The sequence below is a fragment of the Meriones unguiculatus genome, chromosome 4, assembly GCF_030254825.1.
Source record: "Meriones unguiculatus strain TT.TT164.6M chromosome 4, Bangor_MerUng_6.1, whole genome shotgun sequence".
Taxonomy (NCBI): domain Eukaryota; kingdom Metazoa; phylum Chordata; class Mammalia; order Rodentia; family Muridae; genus Meriones; species Meriones unguiculatus.
The window spans coordinates 99,517,005-99,538,681 of record NC_083352.1 but is presented as its reverse complement, the minus strand read 5'-3'; the positions used below and the strand labels follow the sequence as shown (position 1 = coordinate 99,538,681).

At 44.0% G+C, this 21,677-nt stretch overlaps 1 protein-coding gene across 1 annotated transcript in view; it reads left to right on the top strand.

Annotated features, from left to right (window-relative positions):
* The first annotated feature begins 350 nt into the window (after positions 1 to 350).
* The window catches only part of Pitpnb (phosphatidylinositol transfer protein beta), a 53,117-nt gene continuing 31,790 nt past the window's right edge, over positions 351 to 21,677 (top strand). The window contains exons 1-7 of the mRNA XM_021650068.2: positions 351 to 474; positions 3,670 to 3,700; positions 6,396 to 6,541; positions 15,053 to 15,144; positions 15,754 to 15,761; positions 16,363 to 16,437; positions 18,344 to 18,427. Coding sequence (XP_021505743.1) covers positions 455 to 474; positions 3,670 to 3,700; positions 6,396 to 6,541; positions 15,053 to 15,144; positions 15,754 to 15,761; positions 16,363 to 16,437; positions 18,344 to 18,427 — 456 coding nt within the window. The 5' untranslated portion in view covers positions 351 to 454. The remainder of the gene's footprint in view (positions 475 to 3,669; positions 3,701 to 6,395; positions 6,542 to 15,052; positions 15,145 to 15,753; positions 15,762 to 16,362; positions 16,438 to 18,343; positions 18,428 to 21,677) is intronic.

Here is a 21,677-nt window from a genome sequence, read left to right as displayed (position 1 = left end):
ACACTGGTCGGGGTTCTCAGAAGGCGCTCCTGCAAAATCTGAGGCGCCAGAAACTGCCGACCTCGGCTTCCACACCTGTGTGAACACAAAGGCATTTAGGGGCCCTACTGGAGAACTCGAAAACACAGGCTGCACAGAGGCCTGAGGGAGCTGGCGGGAGGACGTCGGGGAGCACGCAGCCCCAGCGCTCCCTGAGTGCACGCAGGCGCGGTCCAAATCTCACGCGCGCGCCAAGAGCCCACGCAGCCGCAGTGAAGGCCTCGTGTGCCGAAGGTGGGGCGTGGACTAGGCGGACTTAGCCCCCAGGCGCGCTGACGCAATGGCTCGCGGCGGAAGGGTGCGGACGCGCATGCGCAGCCGAGGCTCGGACCACTGGGAGGCGGGGCTACGCATGCGTGTGGAGAGGCCCGGCGGTGGCGGCTGGCGGCGGCAGCTGTGAGGGGGTTCCCGGAAGATGGTGCTGATTAAGGAATTGTGAGTGGGTCGGTGGGGCCGGAGCGAGGCTCGGGGACGCGGGCTGGGGAGGATCGGTTGGCTCAGCGTGGGGTGTGCTCCCGAGATGCTGCGGGCCCCTTCCCGGAGCCCCGAGGCCCGGTGCGGCTACGCCGCCCGCAGTCAGCTCCGGGTTTGGCTGTGCGGCCAGGGTTCCCCTGGGAGCCGGCAGTGCTCGGAGACCGACCTCCCGGAAGTTTATGCCAGAACGCGGGCAGGCTCAGGGGACCTCTCGCTAGACCCTCTCCATGCGGTCGATCTCAGGTCCCTCGCCTCTAAATGGGGCGACACCGGCCCCACCTGCTTCACCAGGCTACGATGCGGCGTTAAACACATGGTGTGGCAAATGAAGACTTTCCCCGGTGCATCGGACTGTCCCCGTCATTTTGTTGAAAAGTTGTGGCTTTCCCCACTCTTTAGAGCCATGCACATCACAGGAAACCGTGGTGTCAGGGAGTTTCGGCTGTCATACCTCAATCAGTGTTCCTTGTGCAATTAGGGATTTCAAGTGTGACCCATTTTGTTGTTGCTGTTCTTCCCCACCCCTAATTTCGTTTCAAATTCTTAAAAGAAAAAAAAGCCTTGATTTAGCTGTCTAGACACCTTGTCTGTATTGTCACCCGTGTAAAAGCCACTAACAGTTCCTCTACTTAACACTGCCCAGATTCTATTTTCCGCTCCTATCTAAATTTTTTTTCTTGCCCATTCCAGCATCACAGGACCCTTGCTGTTCCTCCGTGGTGCCGCTTATAGGCTTAACTCGGGGGCTGGTCTGTTTCCCTCTCTTTTTGCTGCCGCGAGTGCTTTTTCCTCAAATCAGTAACTCACCTTCCAGGTGCTTGCTTACACGTGTGTTCTTGGGGAGTTTGTGTTTGTCCTTCTGCGAGTTCTCTCTACATTGCACACCTTACTCTGATACCTCCAGCTTTCGGAGCAGTCTTTGCTTCTTAGTAGATACTCAGCAAACATTTGGTGGTGTTTTTCTTTAATATTTGTGTCTTTTTATGCGTATGAGTGTTTGCCTGCATGTGTGTCTGTACCACATGCATACAGTACTCTTGGAGGTAAGAAGAGGGCACTGGACCACCTGTGCACAGGGTAGTTAACCACTGTGCAGATGCTGGAAACTGAACTTAGTTTCTCTGAAAGAGTAGCAAATCCTCTTAGCCGCTGGACCATTTCTCCAGCCCCTCAGCAAATATTTAGATGACAGATTACCATTTGGAAAAAAATTTAACTTATATTTGTGTGTGTGGGTATATATGTATGGAAGTATGCATGCATGTATAGACAGACGCCAGAGTGCTTTTGGAGGTCAAAGGACAACTTGCAGAAGTAAATTCTCTGCTCCCTTTTGGCTCCTGCACCTGGGACTCAGTTCATGCTTGGAGGCAAGTAGCTTTGCCTTTGGGGCCATCTCTGACCCGAAAACTTACTTTTTTTTTAGAGACAGGGAACCTGAAGAGGGCTTTTCTTTTCTTTTTTTTTTTCTTTTGCATTCTGCACAAAGCAAATATTTGCATTTAAGGAATATTCATATTAATGAACTTTGACCTAGCATGAAAACTTTCTTCCAAGTAATTTTAACAATGTATCATGCAAGCACCACCTAATTTATTATTCTAGTGGCATGTTAAAAGAGGAGACTATGAGACAGGCAAAAATTGACTTGTCTTAAATCACATAGCAAAAGAGATGAAGCACTTATTGAACATGAGGTAGTCAGTGGTTTTTAATTTATTAGTTACTTCCTGGCTTCAGAATGTGAATCAGCTGTTGAGTAACCAACCCTCTGACAGTTAGGTGAGCAGTCCGCAGGAAGAGTAGTCCTGAAGGGGAATTTGCACAGTATGCATTTTGCAAATCTTCTAAGATTTGGTGTCTTTTTTTTTTTTTTTAAGATTATTTATTTACTTATTACGTACACAGAGTTCTGCCTGAATGTACGCCTGCACGCCAGAAGAAGGCATCAGATCTCATAGATGTTTGTGAGCCACCATGTGGTTGCTGGGACTTGAACTCAGGACCTCTGGAAGAGCAGCCAGTGTTCTTAACCTCTGAGCCATCTCTCCAGCCCCCTAAGATTTGTTTTTATTATTTTAAATTATGTGTATTTATGTGTGTCTGTGTACCTGAGTACAGTTGTCCACGGAAGCCAGAGGCATTGCATCCACTTAGATCTTGCATTAGTGGTGCTTGAGATGTCAGCCATAGCTGTGTCACTCTTGAGAAAATCCTCCTGCATTTTTATACTTTTATTGCTTCATTAATGAACTTCTTAAATTTTTTTTTTTTTTCCTTTCACAACAGGGTTTTTCTGTAGTCATGGCTGTCATGGAACTTGCTCTGTAAACATGGCTGGCCTCATACTCAGAAATCACCCCCCCCATCTTTGCCTCCTGAGTGATAGGTTTAAAGGTCTGCACGTGCTACTGCCACCACCACCTGGCTTAACTTACTAATTCTTTATCCCAGGGTTAACGGCCCTGACAAGTGGGTTCTACCCTCTGTCTTTCTCACTTCTCTTTCTCCAGTTTATGTCCTGTACTGTAGTAAAATTGAACTCAAAAGATAATCTTTGCTGTGTTCAGTAGCACATACTTGGACAGAATCAAGCTCAGATCCTCCTTAACACTGGCTCTACCTTGGGAGAGGGTATGTTATTTGTAAGGTGCAAGGCCGTTTCCTTAACAGAATCTGCTGCTTATTCCAAAGCCACCTTTTGTCTCACTAAACTAAATTAGGTTGTGGAGGGACTTTTCTGAAAAGATTCATTCATGAACATCAAAACATGTTGAAGTATCAAAAAATATGCACAGGGTTAGAGAGAGAGCTCAGTGGCTGAGAGCACTGACTGCTCTTAGAAGACCCATGTTGGGTGCCTTGTGACCTCCTGTGCTTGTAGTGACAGCGACCCCATGTTCTCTTCTGCCTTTTGTGGGTGCTCACTCCTACACATAACAATAACTCTTAAACATGTACAGCACATACGTGGTGAATGAAACTGTACTAAGTTTCATGAGAAAGTTCTGAGCAGAGATCCTGCTCATGATAAACTTGCTCTTGTTTGCTCTCCCTGTGCAAGAAGCAAACCTCCATCTTTGCTCCTGTGGCAGTGAGGTGGGTAGCCTTCCAAGTTCTGCAATGTATGTAATATATATATTCTTTTCTTTTCAGCCGTGTGGTTTTGCCGTGTTCTGTTCAGGAGGTAAGTATTTTGTTTCTGTGCATTTTCTTCATATGGTTTACTGATATGTTAACCTATGGTGTTTTGTAATATGCATTTGCTTTTGTCTTTTTTGGTGCAGATCCTGGGATCTGGGCCAAGGGCCTCAAAAACTTTAGGCAAGCAGTCTGCCAATGAGCGATATTCTCAGCCTTCGTTTTCTTTTTTATTCCAGTTTATTCAGTGACAAAATGAATTGTGGGTTACAGATAGTTATGAATAAACTTCTGTTATATTGCCTCATTTGGAATGGTCTGTAGAAAATAGTTTAACAAGTATAGAAATTTTTTCTACACTGTTCCAGAAAGAGGAGGTTCCAGCCTCAGTTTAAGTACTTCCTAGTTGTTTAAGTACTTCCTTGGCAGAGAAGAGCTGGCCTCCCTGACTACTGGACATTTGTCTTTCCACAGTACCTGCTTTTCTGTGGCATGCTTCACCCCACTTGAACAGTGTGAGTTAAGCCTCTGTCTGGCCTGTGGTAATATTTGAGCTTTTCTGCCAACCTCACCACCCCCAAGACCTTGTGTTTCACTTTAACATGGAGTTAAACATGTACTGATATGGTATTCCTGATGTGATCTTACCATCAGCTAACAGCAGGATTACAGTCTTTATCATATGGAGAACCTACACCCTGCAGGTATAGCTACCTGTAAGAAAGCCAGCAGGGAGGACAAAGCAGAGAGGCTGTTAAAGCACATGTAGCCAAACTCAACCCCCAGGGCCCTTCTGAACTCGTAGATAGTCGTTCCTCAGCTGACAGTGGATCAGAAGCAGGGAATTGGAAGTTAGACAAAGCAAACTGATAACTAAGAAGTGACAGATGACAGAAGAAAGGAAAAAGCAGAACTGAGGAAAAGTGGATCTCTTCAGTGTGGCCTTGAACACAGCTGCATGTGCAGCTGAGCAGGGCTGGGCTTCACCACATCATACATAGCACGGGGCACACCAGGCCTCTATTTGCAGGATTGATTATTTGAACTCACAGGTGGAACTTGACAACTTGGCGTTTATTTTTATAGGTTTGTTTTGTTTTTTAGGGTGGGGTGGGGTGGGGGAGGGGATAGCAGATTGAACAGCTTGTTGAAGTCTGGAGTTTTGATCTTTTCAGCTTTTTGTTGTACTCAGATTTAACAAGCATGTCTCCCCTCCCCTCCAACCAGTCTGGGTTTTGATTTTATTCTGTTTTTTGTTTGTTTTGAGACAGGGTTTTTCTGTGTATCCTTGCTGTCCTGGAACTCTCCAACTGCCTCATCCTCCCAAGTGATGGGATTAAAGGCGTGTGCCACCACACCTGACACAGATATTTTCAGAAATACCAAAAAGAAAACCTAGTACCTTCTTTAGGTTACCAGTTCAGTAATCGTTTCTTTGTGTATTTTTGTTAAACCAAATTTGTCTTCTGCTTTAAAAGCATTTTAATACTGATTTTAAATCTGATGTGTTAAAAAATGGGTTTTAAAGGACTTAAGAATTGTGCTATTAGACTAACCCAAATACTGGGTTGGAAAACCAAGAGAACAGCCTCTCCTGTAGTCCAGAGTCTTAAATAGGTAACTCACTCACTTTAGTTCCAGCTTTTCAGACCCTTTCAAATTGAGTAATACAGTGGGGGGTTGGGGGTAGAGACAAAGAGAGAAAAAAAGACTATTAAGTTAGCCAGCATGATAACCTTGCATCCCATGATGCAAATGGGAGATTTTCTGAGCTTATGATGATCCTTTTATTCTTTCAATTATAATTTTAGCTTTGAATTATGAATTCTTAGAGGTAAATTTTTGTGCCATTTCTTTGGTTATAAAGATCAAAAAATGGGTCTTCAGGCAGTCTAGTCAAATTTGAAGAGATTGGCAATAGTCCCGTGTGTGTTGGGCCCTGGAACAAGTGGGACTATACGAACCTCAGTTTTGCTCCCTGTGGTAACTGTTAGTGGCTACTGATTCATGGGAACTACCCTACCACTGAGAGCCCTGCCTGCATCACTGTGAAACAGGAATGACTGAGTACTCATCACCAGTCTTTCATGCTAATACTTACATGCTTGTGTTTCCAGAAAGTTTGTGTTTATTGGAGAATTTTGTTGAACAGTTCTGATCTTAGATATATAATACTCTATCTTCAGCCGTGGTAAAAGGTCTTAAGGCTTTTCCTACCATGCCACATTCCTTGCTCTTCATAACTGAGAATGGAGAGCTAGCTGGTTGCTCAGCCTTAAGGTTACACTCCTAAGATACAAGAGAAATAAAAATGCTTCTCAGAGGCTGGGCTGCGGTGGCACATGCCTTTGATCCCAGCACTTGGGAAGCAGAGGCGGGTGGGTCTCTGTAAGTTTGGGGACAGCCATGGCTACACAGAGAAAACCCTGTCTTGAAAAACAAAACAACAACAAAAAAAAAACCAGACAAACAAAAAAGCTTCACAGTATAAATTCATCGTTCAGAAGTTGAACTAAGTACTGACATTTTCTTGATATATATTATACAAATAAAATGTTAGTGACTGTGAACAGTGGAAATCTGTGATCATCAGGCATTTGTCCCTTGAGGTCTGTTTTCATGTAGAACATGTACTGAACAGTTTGTGTGGACTTTTCTGTATCGTCTTTATTAAGGTTTTAGCATGGGAAAGTTTTGCAACTTTTATTGACTTAGTAAAACTCTGCTCTTTGGAATTTCAGTATCAGGTTGGACAGCTTTACTCTGTTGCAGAAGCGAGTAAGAATGAAACTGGTGGTGGAGAAGGAATCGAAGTCTTGAAGAATGAACCTTATGAAAAGGATGGAGAGAAGGGACAGTACACACACAAAATTTACCACCTGAAGAGGCAAGTGGGGTTTCCACCTGTGACCTGCATACCTACTTAGAGTAACCTCCTTAGGAGAGAGCCCACTGAGCTATAATATGCCATGACCATGTGTTGTACTTTAATTTATTATGGTCCCTCATTTTTATACTAAATTATAAAGTTACACATCTTTCTGTAACAAAAGTTCAAACAGTAGGGAAGACTATAAAATTTAACCTTCATCCTCAGTCTGGAGAGAGATGGTTAGTGGTCAGGAGCACTGGCAGTTCTTGCAGTGGGCCCAGGTTTGTTTCCCAGCATCCAGTGGCGGCTCACTTCTACCCGCTACTCTAGTTTTGTGTGATCCAGCACCATGGATACCAGGTACTCTGACCTCCATGCATTATGGGCATGTTTGTAGTCTATGTACACATACACACATGAAGGCAAACACTCATACACATAAAATAAATAATTCAACCTCACTCCTTGCCATCAATATTCTTAAAAAGAGGAACACTTGAAATACTTTAAGGGTTATCTTCCAGATCCTAGTTCATCCATGTTTTTATTTGATATCTGTAGGAGCCTTTTTTTTTCTTTTTAAAAGGGTGTTGTTGTAAATAAAAACAAAAAAATGGCTGTTGGGCTATATAAAGTTTATTATCTGCTTAAAATTATCACAGCAGTATTATTTAACTCGATATCACAAAAAATAAGACACAGATACCTGTTAGGTTTTATAATTGCCTTATTTACCTTGTATTGGACAGATATTTTACCTACACCGGCTCAATCCTCACCATCCATCATCCATCTCCCAGGCCCCATCTAATGCCGTCCACCTTAATCCTCCTCATCTGGTCTAGTTCCATCCATTATCCCATTGTTTTCTTCATTTGGGCCTATTCATGCCATTATTGGAGTCCTTATTCTTGGCCCACATGTTTTTTTCTCCATACTAACCCATCAAGGTGTCCTCCTTCCTCTCTGTCCCCAGTGATTCTTCTGAACCCAAAGCCCGGGAACCTTAGCCATGCCTACCCCATCTGCCCTGCCCAGGTATAGGCTATTTAATCAATCAATCAGATATAATGACTTAGGAAGGTTTACACAACAGTGATAGGTTTAACCAGATGTTGAGGGCCAGTAATACACATCAGACCAACCTCCAACAAAGGGGTGCGTGTGTTTTTGGATAAGTGTGTTTGCTAGTGTTTGTGGATGAAGGTTTCTGAAATAGGACTTGTATTGACCTGGAGTTTGCCAGCTACACTAGACTGACTGCCACTGGGATTGTGGGGACAGGTCACTGTGCCCATCACTTAGATGTGGTTTTGGGATTGAATGAAAGGTTTTCATGCTTACAAGATAAGAACTTGACCAATTGAGTGACACCCTTCCTCTACCCTGCAGCCCTGGTGTGATTCTTTTTTTAAAGCCAAGTAAAATTCCCTCGTGGAACAAGCATAGTCTGTTTAACTGCTCTACAGAATGAATATCATGCACACATTTTAGTTAAGTGATAGTTTTAGTATATTCTTGTAGGCATAGAACACTTTCTGGGGAGTCCTAGATATGTACTTTTTGGGACAAAGAAGGATCTTCTGGAAAGCCATGACCATTTAAATTGTCCTCCAAAGTTCTATATTATTAATTTTCCTTATTTTTCTGTTTTGAATTTTTTTCCAGTTTCTTTTTTTTTTTTTTTCTTTATTTTTTCTTTTTCTTTTGTTTTGAGATAGGGTTTCTCTGTGTAGCCTTGGCTGTCCCGGACTCTCTTTGTATACCAGGCTGGTCTGGAACTCACAGCAATGTACCTGTCTCTGCCTCCCCGAGCGCTGGGATCACAGGCATGTGCCACAGTGCCTGCCAGCTTCATAGGCAGAAATACTATGCTTTTATTTGTGATTCTTCATGTGTGTCATTGAATGTGTCTGCTAACTTGTGATGGGAAGGTCTGTCACTGAGCGCTCACACATACACAAAACACACAGCCACACACATGCTTTTTTTCCCCTTTTGTTAAGTGTTCTCCCCTTATCTTTTAGGTGCTTTACAATAGGAAATGCATACCTAAGACTAGAGACAGCTCTGAGCCCACTTTGCGGACCATCTCCCTGTTGACTAAGTTTGGGAGGGCATCTCAGTGCTTCTTGGTTTGTTTGTTTGTTTTTCTCTTTATATTAAAATAAATTTCACTCTTGTTCCTAAAGTGTAGATGAGCTTAGGTGATTAAGCTTAAACTTTGTCATCATTTTCTTTTGAAGGTCATATTTTCATTTAGGTGCCTGAGTGTGTCACAGCTGTGGAGTTGCCTGTGGAGGCCAGAGAAGGTTGCAGGCTACAGTGATCCACCCTATATGTGTGTTGGTGAAATGCTTTCCATCTCTGAGCCATTTCTGCAGCCTCCCTTTCACTAAAAGTTTTGATTTACCCATTAATTGAGTTCTACAAACAGCTAGAAGTTCCTTACTGAAAGCACTGGACTTTTTCTGAGAATACTAAAATAGACCAAAGGATTTGTTGTGTGAAATTTTATATTGATCTGTGATATCCTGTATAGATTACTATTCCAAATGTGAAGAAAACATTAGCTGGTTCCATTGCTATGACAAAACTCCATGACCAAAAACAACTTGGTGAGGAAAGGGTTCGTTTGGCTTACAAGTCACAGCCCATCATTGAGTCAGGAACTGAAGTGGAGGCCGAGGAGAGCATCACTTAACAGCGTGCTCCCCTTGGCTTGCTCAGCCTGCTTTTTTGACCACCCAGGACCACCTGCCTACAGGCAGTTTGATGGAGGGAGGCCTTTTCTTAAAAGTTCTTCCCAGCTGACTAGCTTGTATCAAGTTGACAAAACCAGCCAGGACACCTCTTGAGATAAATGTGTAATATCCATTGTTTGAAACCTAAAGGTTCAGATATTAGAAAAATGGCATTTATCATGTTTTAAGGCTCTATTACTGGATCATTAGATATTCATACCATGTTCATGTTTTTAAACCTAATCAGATAAAAAGCCTAGAAAGTCATTAAATATTAGGAATGTTTATCACTTTCTGCTGAGATATAGGTGATTTCATTTTTATGGGAAAGAAGATTAAATACCATTTTTGAAACATCTGATTTAGGTAACCTTCCAGCCACAAATAATGATGCTTAGTTGAAGAGGGCTATAAAAATGGTCACTGTAAGTGACATTATTGCTTAAGAGCGTATGTGGGTGTGAGGTTAGAACTTTCAGGCTTGCAGTGCAGGGTCTCTGGAGGAAGCCTTCATGTATCCATGGTCTCCTGGAGCAGCATCTTCATTCCAGAAGGAGCCAGAGTCATTCCACAACACCTTTTCTGTATACCAGCCCTGAGACAGAGGCAGCTTATTAGTGTTATACAAGACAGGGATATACATTTGCTGTGTCAATACGGGACAGACAGGGCCTGTCTGTCTCCAGAGTTCCTCCAGGGCCTGAGGAACTCTTGAGAACCCAGTGAGCAAAGGTTCCTGAGGAGGAGCAGAAGGGGACTAAGGAGATGGTGACAGCTGCCTGATTCTTGTACCCACTCTTCCCAGGCCCTTAAGCCATGTCCAAAAATGGTAGCTGGGCACAGAAATACAGGGAGCCATGAAAGGAGAAAGGAAGAGAGGGCGAAATAATGGAGCTTCATGATGAGAGATGGTCAGAAGCCTCTCTACCAATAGAGACCAAACGGGCATTGCTGCTGCTGTCTGGGAGGGACAAAGGGCAAGCTCTCACATTTATTAGTGTCACATTGGCCACTGATTAGCCACCGGATAACTACATTACAGGACACAGAGCACTTAGGCCTTGATTCCCGGAAAGGCCATCAGTGTAGCCTCTTCAGACTCAGGTTCCTTGGGGCATTGTGTTAGCATTCTAGGTGGCACCCACTGTCCCTGCAGCATGTTAAACTCTCCAGCTTAGGAAGATGATTTGTATGCAAAGCATTTAATGCTCTAGTTCAGCTAAGTTGTGTGCCCTGTTCCCTCTTAACATGAGTAGAATTGCAGATTTGGCCAAGACCACCAACACCTTTTTTACTGAATTTGTGAAATTCCGTATTTCACTTGACCCAGACTAACCAAAGTCTAGAACCCTTGGCTTTTTGATTATAGCCATTTGCATATGAAGAGCACCTAATTGTGTTTTTGGTTTTTTATAATTTATTTTTATTTTATGTGCATTGGTGTCTTATCAGCATGTATGTCTGTGAGAGTGTCAGATCTTGGAGTTATAGACAGTATTGAGTTGCTGTGTGGGACTGGGAATTGAACCCGGGTCCTCTGGAAGAGCTGAGCCATCTCTCCTGCCCCCTAATTATGGTTTTTAGGTGCATGTTTTTCATAATGAAGTATGCTGGAATTTCCTTAAGAATTTTTTGGACTTTTGGATATTATTGGAGAAATAACTTAAAATCTTTTGACTTTTTTGTCAGTCTCCCCATGTAGTCCAAGCTCATACTTGCGATCCTCCTTCCCCTGCTTTCTTGAGTGTTAGAACTGTAAGCTGCACTGCCATGCCTAGCCTTTCTTCATGTACAGAACGTCTGTGTGTTAGGACCCTATCAGAGAAGTGATTTACAGGTCGGCTTTCTATGAGGTTCCACTTTACTGGTTTTGTTTGTGCTTATCCCAAGTCATGGGCACACTCCCCTCACCATTAAGTCTTTGTCCATTTGGAATTGATTTTGCCACCGTCCATTCTGCCCACTCCCCCGCTCTGTTTAATTTTCCACACAGACCCAGGTTGTGGTGTTCTTCTAAAAGCTTTCAGTGGCTTCCACATCACAAAAGAATGGACTTCACCCTCCAGCCTGTAGGCGAGCAGTCCACTTAATCTGTCTGGCACCCATCCCTCACTGGCCATCCTGTCTTGTCCTACTCTTCCATCCAGTTACCAGTGCTGGAAACTGTGCCGGGGCTGTTGTCTTCTGTGACAAGAGTTGCCTTCCCCAGGCTGGAGAAACTGCTCGGTGGTTAAGAGCATATATGTGCTCCTGCAAAGGGCCTGCGTTCAGTTCCAGCAGCTCAAAATGCATGTAACTTCTGCTCCAGGGAACCTGGTGCTTTTGGCCTCTGAAGGCACCTGCATTCATATGTGTGTGGACAGAAATCTTTTTTATCATTTTTGTTTTTCAGTTGCCCTGGCTGGGACAACTGTGTTTGTAACCATTATTTCATTATGATCAGATCAATGCAGTGGAGTAAAGTTGACTGCAGTTGACTTTGCTCCCCAGGTTGATGGGACAGGGGCATGCATTCTGAAAGAAGCTTTATGAGCTAGAGCTTCATGTTATGGGAACATGGGTTTTAAAGCAGCCCAGGTCTGGATAGGGCACCTTGAAGGGAGGCCTGCTAAGAACATCAGGAGGAATCACCATCTTGTGAATGCTTGAGGGAGGAGAGCGCAGTAACGTCTCCTGTGTGCACTTTGAAGGCCCAGCTTCATATCCTGAATCTGTTTACTATCATTCACTTTTCTCAAGCTCCCTAAACTGCTAAAATGATTTTCATTAGTCAGTGTGGCTTCCAAGGGATAGAGGGAAATGACATCTGTGCTTCCAAGTGCCTTGTTAAGAGTGTAGAAAAGTGTCCACTAATGAAGATTTCTCTTCTTAAAAGCTGAATTTAAATTACATTTTGTTTGTTCCATGTGCACATTTCCCCAGGTTAAGTCATTACTACACACATGAAGACAGGTTACTAGTGAATGTTCTCATGCTAGGTGTAAAAAACGACAATGAGTTTGGAGCAACTACCTCAAAGATGGGAGTTTTATTAACTAAGTTTGTAAGAAAGGAGCTTAATTGGTAAAGTGAGTCTTGGAAATCTGATAGGTGGCAGTTGAGGTTAGGATGGAGAAATACTGGGCCTGGGGCGATGACTCAATGGGTCATAGTGCTTGCTGAGCAAGAATGAGGGTCTGAGCTCAAAGCCCCAGCACCCACATGAAAGCAAAATGTGACTGTGCACACCTATAGTCCCAGATGGGAGGATTACGGGGACTTGTTGGCACCTAGCATAGCTCTGGGTTTGGTGACTTTCTCAAAGTAGCAAGATGGAGGCATCATAGGAGAGGGCACTTAGCATCCTCTGGCCTTGAGTGCACACACCGGAGAATCAGCAGCTTTTATACTGGTTTACAGATAATGGTTTCTTCCGCTGGTGGGCTACACAGCATAAACTCTTTCTACTGGCTGAACTCTTGGCAGGTGTTTGCCATATTCTGAGATTAAGCAGGAATCCTGTAGCTTGTCCTGATTACATGATGTATGGACTGTTGCTTCTAGTTCTTAGCAGTGAAGAGACTTGTACTGGCTGTTGCTTGACTGTGCGTGTGTGTTGTATGTTTAGGTGAACTTGCGTATGCACACAGGTTCATGCCCCTGAATATGCATGGAGTGCAGGGACATCAAGGCATCAGCGGGGTGTGCGTGCATTCGTGCCGTGGCACAGATGGGGAGGTTGGAGGACGACAACTGGAACTCTTGTCAGGTTTGGTGACATTTACCTTTACCCATAAGACATCTGCTGGCTTCTGCCCTGTGTTCTGAGGCGTGGATCTGGTTGCTTATTAGGTTATGCTGGCTGACTAGCAAGCCCCAGAGATAGCTCCTCTCTCCTCTGCCTCTCCGAAGCTGGAATTTTACAAGCTCATGCTTGGGTTTTACATGGGTTCTGGGGATGGAACTTGGGTTTTCATACTTACATGGCAAGAATGTCACTGACTGAGTGATCTCCCTAACCTGTCTTTGACTTTAAGGCCACATTCTTTTCAGTTAGTCTGACTTGATATGTCTGAAATTAGTGATCATACAATTTGAAAAGAATTAACACTCAGAATTGGCCATCATTCATTGTTATCTTTGAAGCACATGAAGGCACATGAAAAATTCTTAACATCTGTCGTAGGATTGTCACTTGCCCTGCTATTGAAAATATTTTTTTCCAATGATTTAATTTGTCTGAATAGTGAAACTCTTAAACTATGGACCCATGTCATGGCCTCTGGGCCTGCCATTTGGGGGCTCCCTCGTCATGGTTCATAGCTTCCTGTTGATGTGGGGCTCTTCACCATGTCCTTTGTTTAGTCTCCGGCATTGAGCTAAGCATTGGCTCCTGCCGACTGCGTACTCAGAAGTCCTTCCTGGCGCCCAGGTTTTCTCACTTTGTCCTGTGTCTTATTGAATAAGTAAGTTTGAAATTTACAATGATGTGGAAAGAATATATAAAGTGCTTGAAGTTGGGGACATGACGTAGCCTTGGCTTAGATGATTTAGCATCTTAATCACTAGCTATCTGAGATGATAAACCTTACTCTCCTTGTGGTATTTCTGTGTTGTTCCCAGTGTTGGCAGGTTCAAGGTTGAGGTTTGGGAGTTGAATCTAGTCAGTGTGACAGTTGATACTGGAGTTGTCCCTTACAGTATCTGTTCATAAACGTGCTGAGCTCACTTGTATTTCTGTGTAAACTGCAAAGACCAATTTTCCTACTTGTCAGTGTTTAGTGCTTTTTGTTTGTGAGGGTAGGTGCAGTTGTCTTTGTCTTTTTTTTTGATGGGTGGGATTTTTCTCAAGCTTGTGGGTGTCGGTCATATATTTAACCTTTCTTTTTTGATCACATTTGAGGTAGCTGGTGACAGCCATTTCTTGAACGTACAGAATTTCCTTCTTTATTTTTGGCTTTTCAAGGCAGGATTTCTCTTTGTAGCCATGGTTGTCATGGACTGTAGACAAGGCTGTCCTTGAACTCACAGAATCCTCCTGCCTTTGCCTGTCAGTGCTGGAATTAAAGACTTTTTTGGTTGTTTGTTTTTGGTTTTGTTTTGATGATAAAGGGTTTTGCTCTAACCCATGCTGGCCTGGAGCTCATGAAGATTCTCCTTTCTCAACCTCTTTAAGTACTGACATGACATAGCATGAGCCCCCTTAATTTCCTATAGAATCTTTTATGTGGGTATGCTTTGTCTTTTCTATTCATTGGTACAATTCTTGAGGTCTGCCATGTTCACTGCATTATGGGCTCTTTAGATATAGCCCTGAAATCATGTCTGGCTGCTGATGTGGTGAAGCCTCACCGTGAGTGCCAGTGTTGTAGCAGTGTGAGGACTTGGTAACTTTGGTAACTTACAGTCAACTCCTGGATTTCATTCCAGGGAAGTTGATTCACACTCAGAAGGTGAAGACCAATACCAGATTTGCTTCCTGACCCCCACGTGAGCAGTGGCGTGCATGCACACTCACAGAGGGTGGGGATGAGGCTTAGAGGTGCGGTGCTTACCTACCATGTGGAAAGCCCTGGGCTCCATTCCCAGTACCTCCAAAACATACGTCACACACAAAAATGAACAGTAACCCCTTATGCAGCTAAACTTGATCATTTTTTCACATTAATTTGCCACATGATTACTTTGGGATTGAAATAAACATTGCTGTCTAGCTCATCAAATTTGGAATATGATGACATTTTTGATAAAAACAGAAGTGATGGTACAGTAGAAAATGTAGCCAGTGTCTTTCTCCCCACAGCAAAGTTCCTGCATTTGTGAGGATGATTGCTCCCGAGGGCTCGTTGGTGTTCCATGAGAAGGCCTGGAACGCTTACCCCTACTGCAGAACAAGTAAGCTGGCCCCAGCGGCGTTGCACTCTGCTGCCCTCAGCATGAGGACGGGGACACTAAGTGCCCCGGGCCTTAAGGGGATTAGACCGAAGCCTTCTTTCTGTTGGTTCTCAGTCACTGCTTGGGTGATGGCCAGGGAGCCACTGGTTTCCTCCTCAGATCTGTGTGTACCCCCTAGGTTCACACCCAGATGACAGCCATATGGAGGTCCTAAGTGCTGGCTTTGGGGTGAACAAGTGAATGCAGAAATCATAAAGGTCATGTGCACTCAGAGGTGCCTTTTGGTGTGCTTCAGCGGCACTCTAGCGGGGGTGTTACAGACCTGCCTGCCAAACAATCTTCATAGATAATGTTATGTTTTTATGATATTTTTATTAGCATTATTTTAAATTAAGGTAGATTATCCATATTTTCTTTGTATTCCATAATCTAAATTGAAGCTGTCTTGGTGTCACTTGTGTAGAGACCATTTTGAATACATAAGCTACTAAATGTTAAATGTTTGGCATAACTTAGTGCACCTGACTTAAAATACTGGGACAGGTTGTCTTGATTTCATCTAATTGAAGTTTTTCCTGTTTTTCTGCCCGCCTCATCTCTCTGCCTCAGTTGTAACGGTGAGTAGCACAACAGTCTCCTTTAAACTTTGTTTCTGTGTAGTGATGATTCCGACTGCTTCTGGTCTTTTGCTTAAGCTCCCATTGCTTCCTGGCCTATTGTGTGTCCTCCCCCTGCCACTCCTACCTCACATGTTCCTGGGCTCACAGCTCTCCCAGGCTTGCCTCACACTGCTTACTGCTTTTATTTTGCTTTTACTATTTACTTGAATGTCAGAATTGCTCACCAAACCTCATGGCTCTTTTCTGCCCCTGTGGGAGTGTTTGAAATATGTAAAAGCATCATTTGCTGTACCCAGCAAGTCTTTAAAAATCAGCTGAGGCTGGAGATTCACCTTGACCTTTAAGAGCCTGGGTTGCTGTTCTGGAGGAATCAGGTTTGGTTCTTAGCACCCACATGGTGGCTCACAACCATCCAGATCAAGTTTCAGGAACTCTTATGCCCGCTTCTGCCTTCCACAGGTACAGACGCATACACATAAAAATAATTTAAATCTAAAATGAAATGAGGACTAATGGGTCTGGATTTGGAAAGAGTGTAATGCTGGAGAGACTCCCACAGAACTGTGAAGGATGCTTCATGTTCTTGTGTTCTCTGCAGAATGAATATATGAAAGATGACTTCTTCATCAAAATCGAAACATGGCACAAACCTGACTTGGGAACACTAGAAAATGTAAGTTTCCATGCTGTACTTCAAGGGCCGGGCTATAGCTGCTTTGTAGAATTCTGGTCAGCATGTCCAAGGCCCTGGGTTTGATGGCAGCACCATCAGTAGGGTGCCAGCTCTGCACTTGAATGAAGAAGGTTGTGGAAGTGGGAGTAAGTTGGAACAATCTACTCTCCGCAGCGCAGTGGTGACCCTGGATCCATGAGCACCCAGCCTCATAGCTGGATCACAAACTGGCTGCATCTGTCAGTCCCTGCCTCGATTTGATGCTGAGTGGACTCTTCTAAGAGAGCGTGGGTAGACAGTTCACAGATGCTGCTGCCACCCATTCTTCCCTGGTGGATTTATATCGTTTTCCTTCTGCTCACCAGGGCAGTTGTACTTAGCAGAACTGATTGTTCTAATGTTTACTTCCACTTCACTCTTCTGGGCCACAGGTTGATGGAAGTGACCAGAGGGCAGGAATGAGAAGGTTGAAAAAATGTCTACAAGCTCTTGACTTATGTTATGATAAGTTGGCACACATTTATACCTGAGCTTCAAGAACACTTGCCAGAGTTTTCTTGCAGTAGCTTTTGCAGTAGCTACAAAGGCTTGCTCAGGAGCTGGGGGAGGCTTGTGGCAAACCCTGGTGCCTTAGCTGTGTGGTCTCCAAAGGGTCTGTAGACCTGGAACACCAGCATCTAGAAGCCATCAGAAACACTCAGGCCACCAGCAGTCTGCCTTGTGGTGCACACTCACATTCAGGGCTGGGTTTTCATCCAGAGGAGAGGAGTTAGTGAAACAGCCAAAGGGCTAAATTGTAGTTCTGTTCCTGTGCTGTTTCAGCATTGATGCCATTCATAGAGCTTAAATTTTAATTTGTATACTTGTCCATTGATCATGTGACAATCCACTTTTCATAGAAATTCTCTAAAATAAAGGATCTAAATGAAGTGATATGTAATAATTATGTCATTTCCAGCTTTCAGTTTGCTTATTTAGTGTTTTAAAACAGCTCACATAGCTGGGTACAGTGGTGCACACCTATAATTCTAGCACTTGGGGAAGCAGAGTGAGTTCGAGGTTAGCCTGGTCTACAAAATGAGTCCAGGACAGCCAAGGCTACACAGAGAAACTCTGTCTCGGGGGAAAAAGCCAAAGCCAAAACACACAAACAAAAACAGTTCATAAACAGGATTTGAGAAGTTATCGAACAAGAAGTATTAAGAAGTTGACACTAAAATGAGCTGTAGAATAGTCAAGTCCTTCTTTGGGATGGGGGGTGGGGTTGAGACAGGGCTTCTCTGTGTAGCCCTGGCTGTCCTGTAATACACTCTGTAGACCAGGCCTTGAACTCTGCTTACTGAGTGCTGGGATTAAAGACGTGAGCCACCCTTCCCACGCCCCAGCTAAATCCTTTTCTTTTTTTGAAGATTCAAAGTTGGTTTCTTTGTGGGGGAGGGTACACATGAGTGCAAGGGCCACAGGCAGTCAGAAGCTTTTAAGCCCTCTGCAACTGGAGTTACAAACAGTTGTGAGCCGACCAACATGGGTGCTGGGAGCTGAATTCTGGACCTCTGCAAGAGCAGTGTGTGCTCCTAACCACTGTCTGCTTGTCCAGTTACCTTTGCTGGCTTAGGGCTTAAGGGTTACAAGCACTGTGTTTATGCAGTAAACAGGGACGATATATTTTGTCACATGAATCACCTCTTTGTACTGCTGAAAAAAAGCCTGGACAGATTGTTCATTTGTACATCCACCTCTCACTGGGGGAGCGGTACAAAGGGTAAAACCAGTCCAGATCTCAAGACTGTCAGCTGCTGCTTACTGAACTAGTAATTTCATGCTCAGTCCTGAGGGACAAGCTAAGATGACACGGAAATGTAGTGCTTTCCTGACAGAGAACACACTAACGGTCTGTTTCTCACAGGTTCACGGGTTAGATCCGAACACGTGGAAAACTGTTGAGATTGTCCACATAGACATTGCAGATCGAAGTCAAGTTGAACCATCAGTGAGTACTCCTTGGTGGAGTCTGGATGTGTCCCTGTCACATCTCGGTTATTTTCTGTCTTCTGCGTGGTCTGCATTTCTATACTGAAGTGATCCTGGAGCTCAGGCCTGGTCTGGGCAACAGAGACCGTGGAGGAAGAGAATACTTCTTTTCTGTGCTATAGGTGGGCCCTTTAAGAAGGGGAGAGTGCCTTGCCTATGTTGGACAGTGTTTTCTCTAAAAGTGTTCTGTTTTCTGCCTGACATCATGCTGTTCCTTTGTACTTCTTAAGTATGAGTGCGAAAGCAAACATCTTGTTAACATAAGTCTTATTAGCTCAGTTAAGGCCAGCCAGTTAGACTGCTTGGTGGATGTTCGCTTAACCAGCTAAAGTGTATATTGATTCTTTGTTTTTTTAGCTTTAAAAATTGTGTGTGTACTGAAATTGCTACAGCATACACAGAGGTCAGAGGCCAACTTTCTGGGGTTGGTTCTCTCCTTCCACCTTCACATGGGTTGTTACAGGGTCAAACTCAGGTCATAAGGCTGGGGTGGCAAGGACGTTTACCCACTGAGCCATTCTTTTTTTTTTTTTGGGGGGGTAGAGGGGTGTTGAGACCCGATTTCTCTGTGTAGCCTTGGCTGTCCTGGGTGCACTTTGAAGACCAAGCTGGCCTCGAACTCAAATAAATCTGCCTGCCTCTGCCTCCCAGAGTGCTAAGATTACAGGTGTGGGCCACAGCACAGAGTTTCCCACTGAGCCATCTTCGTGGCTGTTTTGATTTTTACTAAATGTAAATACTTGTACCTGATTCTTAATGACTTAATCTCCCTCCTCCCCCAGGAGTGTGAGGTTCTCCCTATTCCGGGTTAAGAACCCTTGTTTTGGTTTGGTTTACAGAAGTTGTTAAACACCAGCTCAGTCCTGTAGTGTGCAGGTTTGGTGTGGATCTGCACGTGGAGCTGTGGGCATTTTATAGATAGGACAGCTGAGGTTCTTCTGCTGGTTTGCGTTGTTTTGTTTACAGACAGGGTATTCAGTGTCCCCTACCATTTCTGTTTTCGTGTGTAGTCTGAATTTGAGCAGTGTTGTCAGCCCAACAGAACAAAAATAACTGAAATACAATGTCCGATTTTACTGTTGAAATTTAAAGGTAAGTCTTCTAAAACAAAGGTCTCTGACTCATGGCTAGACTGGATAGGACCCCTCCCTGCTTAGAAGTTTCAGCGTTGGCCTGGGGAGATAGTTAGGTGAGTGTGACCCCAGTCAGGCTATACTAAGGCTGACTTAGTATACTAAGGTCTCTGCACATACACCAATATATAGAAATAAATAGGTAAATGTATGGGCACTGAGTAGTGGGGGAGAGCCTGGATGTTTTCAATTGTACCGTGATTTGAAATTACTTCAATTTCAAGGATATATCCACCTTTGAAATTTTTTTTGGGGGGGGGCTGCCATTTTAATCTGTTCAAGTAAAGATCATTTAAATGGTATCTGCTCTTTTAACCATGATTTACTGTATGTAAAAAAAAATCTAGGATGAGAGGGGCAGTCAGTCAGCAGGTTGGCGAAGTACCTAGCATAGCTTCTCACAGACAAGGGGGAAGAGTAGTGTCGTGAACCACGATTGGGTGCCCTTGGAACAGCAGTGATACATTGGTATTCCAGGTGATATGTTGTCCAAACAGAATAGAATGGTGGCATCAACCAGACCCTGGCCTGTGTAGTTGATACAGGACAGGACATGCTTGCCTTTGCTGGGAGGGTCAAGAGTTTTGTTCTTGTCCCCAGATAAAAGTTGGCAGTGTCTGAGTGTGTGGCCAGGGCAGCCTTCTGTCTCCTCCTCCTGTCACATTGCAGGTGACAAGGCCCTGCATTTGGTTTTGGACACGGTTGTGTGCCCTTCCTATGCCTGTTTGATCTTACGCAAAGCGAGGCTGACTACTGCGCTGAATGTGGCACCTTGTAGCAGTCAGGTTAGTACATGCAGGCCTGGCTGTCATTGCTGGCTGCACTGTGCCACCAGACACTGAGTGCTCACCTGAGTTTTTCTCGTGTGTGTGTGTGTGTGTGTGTGTGTGTGTGCTGTTTTATTTTTTATTTTTATTTTATTTTATTTTTTTTTTTTACGTGTGTGCTTCTGTATGTGTGCTTCTTATGTACTTATGTATGTATGCATGTGTGTGCATGTGAGTGTCCAGGAAGGCCATAAGTGGATGTTGGGTCCTCTGGATCACAGTTACAGGCTGTGAGCTGTTTGGTATGGTAAACTCTGGTCTTCTGCAAGAGAAGTAAGCACTCTTAACTGCTGAGCCATCTCCCCAGTCCAGTTGTTGTGATTTTGCTTTCCAGGGTTCTTAACTCCTGTTTTCAGATTTACACTTTGATACAAGTAGATGCCAACTTAAAGTATATTGCATCTGCAGTACCATTTTTTATTTTGATTAAAATACACACAAGGTAAAACTTAACATTTAAATCCTAAAAATGTAAGTGCAGTGGCATTTTGTGCATTCACAGTTATACAGCCATCACTGACTAGTTCCATATATTTTTATTATCCCCAGGAGGATACACCGCCAATCGTTAGCCCCTTACTCCCCATTGCTTCTAACCCCAGCTTTTTGCGACCACTGGGATTTGCTTGTGTATTTCCCAACCACCGCATGGCCTGCTGTGTCTGGGTGCATGTTTTTAAGTTTTGTTTGTATTGTAGCAGCTGTCAGTACTAACCTCTTTTTTGAGCTTGACTGTCATATTGAGTGATATGCCACATTTTGCTCAAGGTGTCATCACCGGTGGACATTGTGGCTGCTTTGACATCAGTGTCACAGTGGGTTTCTGGTCTGTTTGCTTTCTGATAATGATAGTATCCTGATAATGAAAGTACAAGTGATAGCATGTAGGATGTCAGACCTTCTGAGAACCCACCTTGAGGGACTGGAGAGCTGCTGCTCTTACGCAGGATCTGCCTCAGTTTCCTGCAGCCATGTCAGCTGGCTCACAATGTCTGATTCCAGTTCCAGGGGACTTGATGGACTTTGGGCTTCCTGAGTACCCTGGACACATAAACTGACACAAGTACTCACATATACACATAAGTAAAGCAGATAACTTTTTAAAAGGATGTATTTGCAATTCTGAAAGGGCAGTGTTATCACTGTAGGCAGCATGTTGGTACACACTTCACATGCTGCCAGCTTAGCTCTGTGGTAGTGCCTCATGGCTTACAGTCTGGATGAGACCAGACGAGCACCATGATCTAGG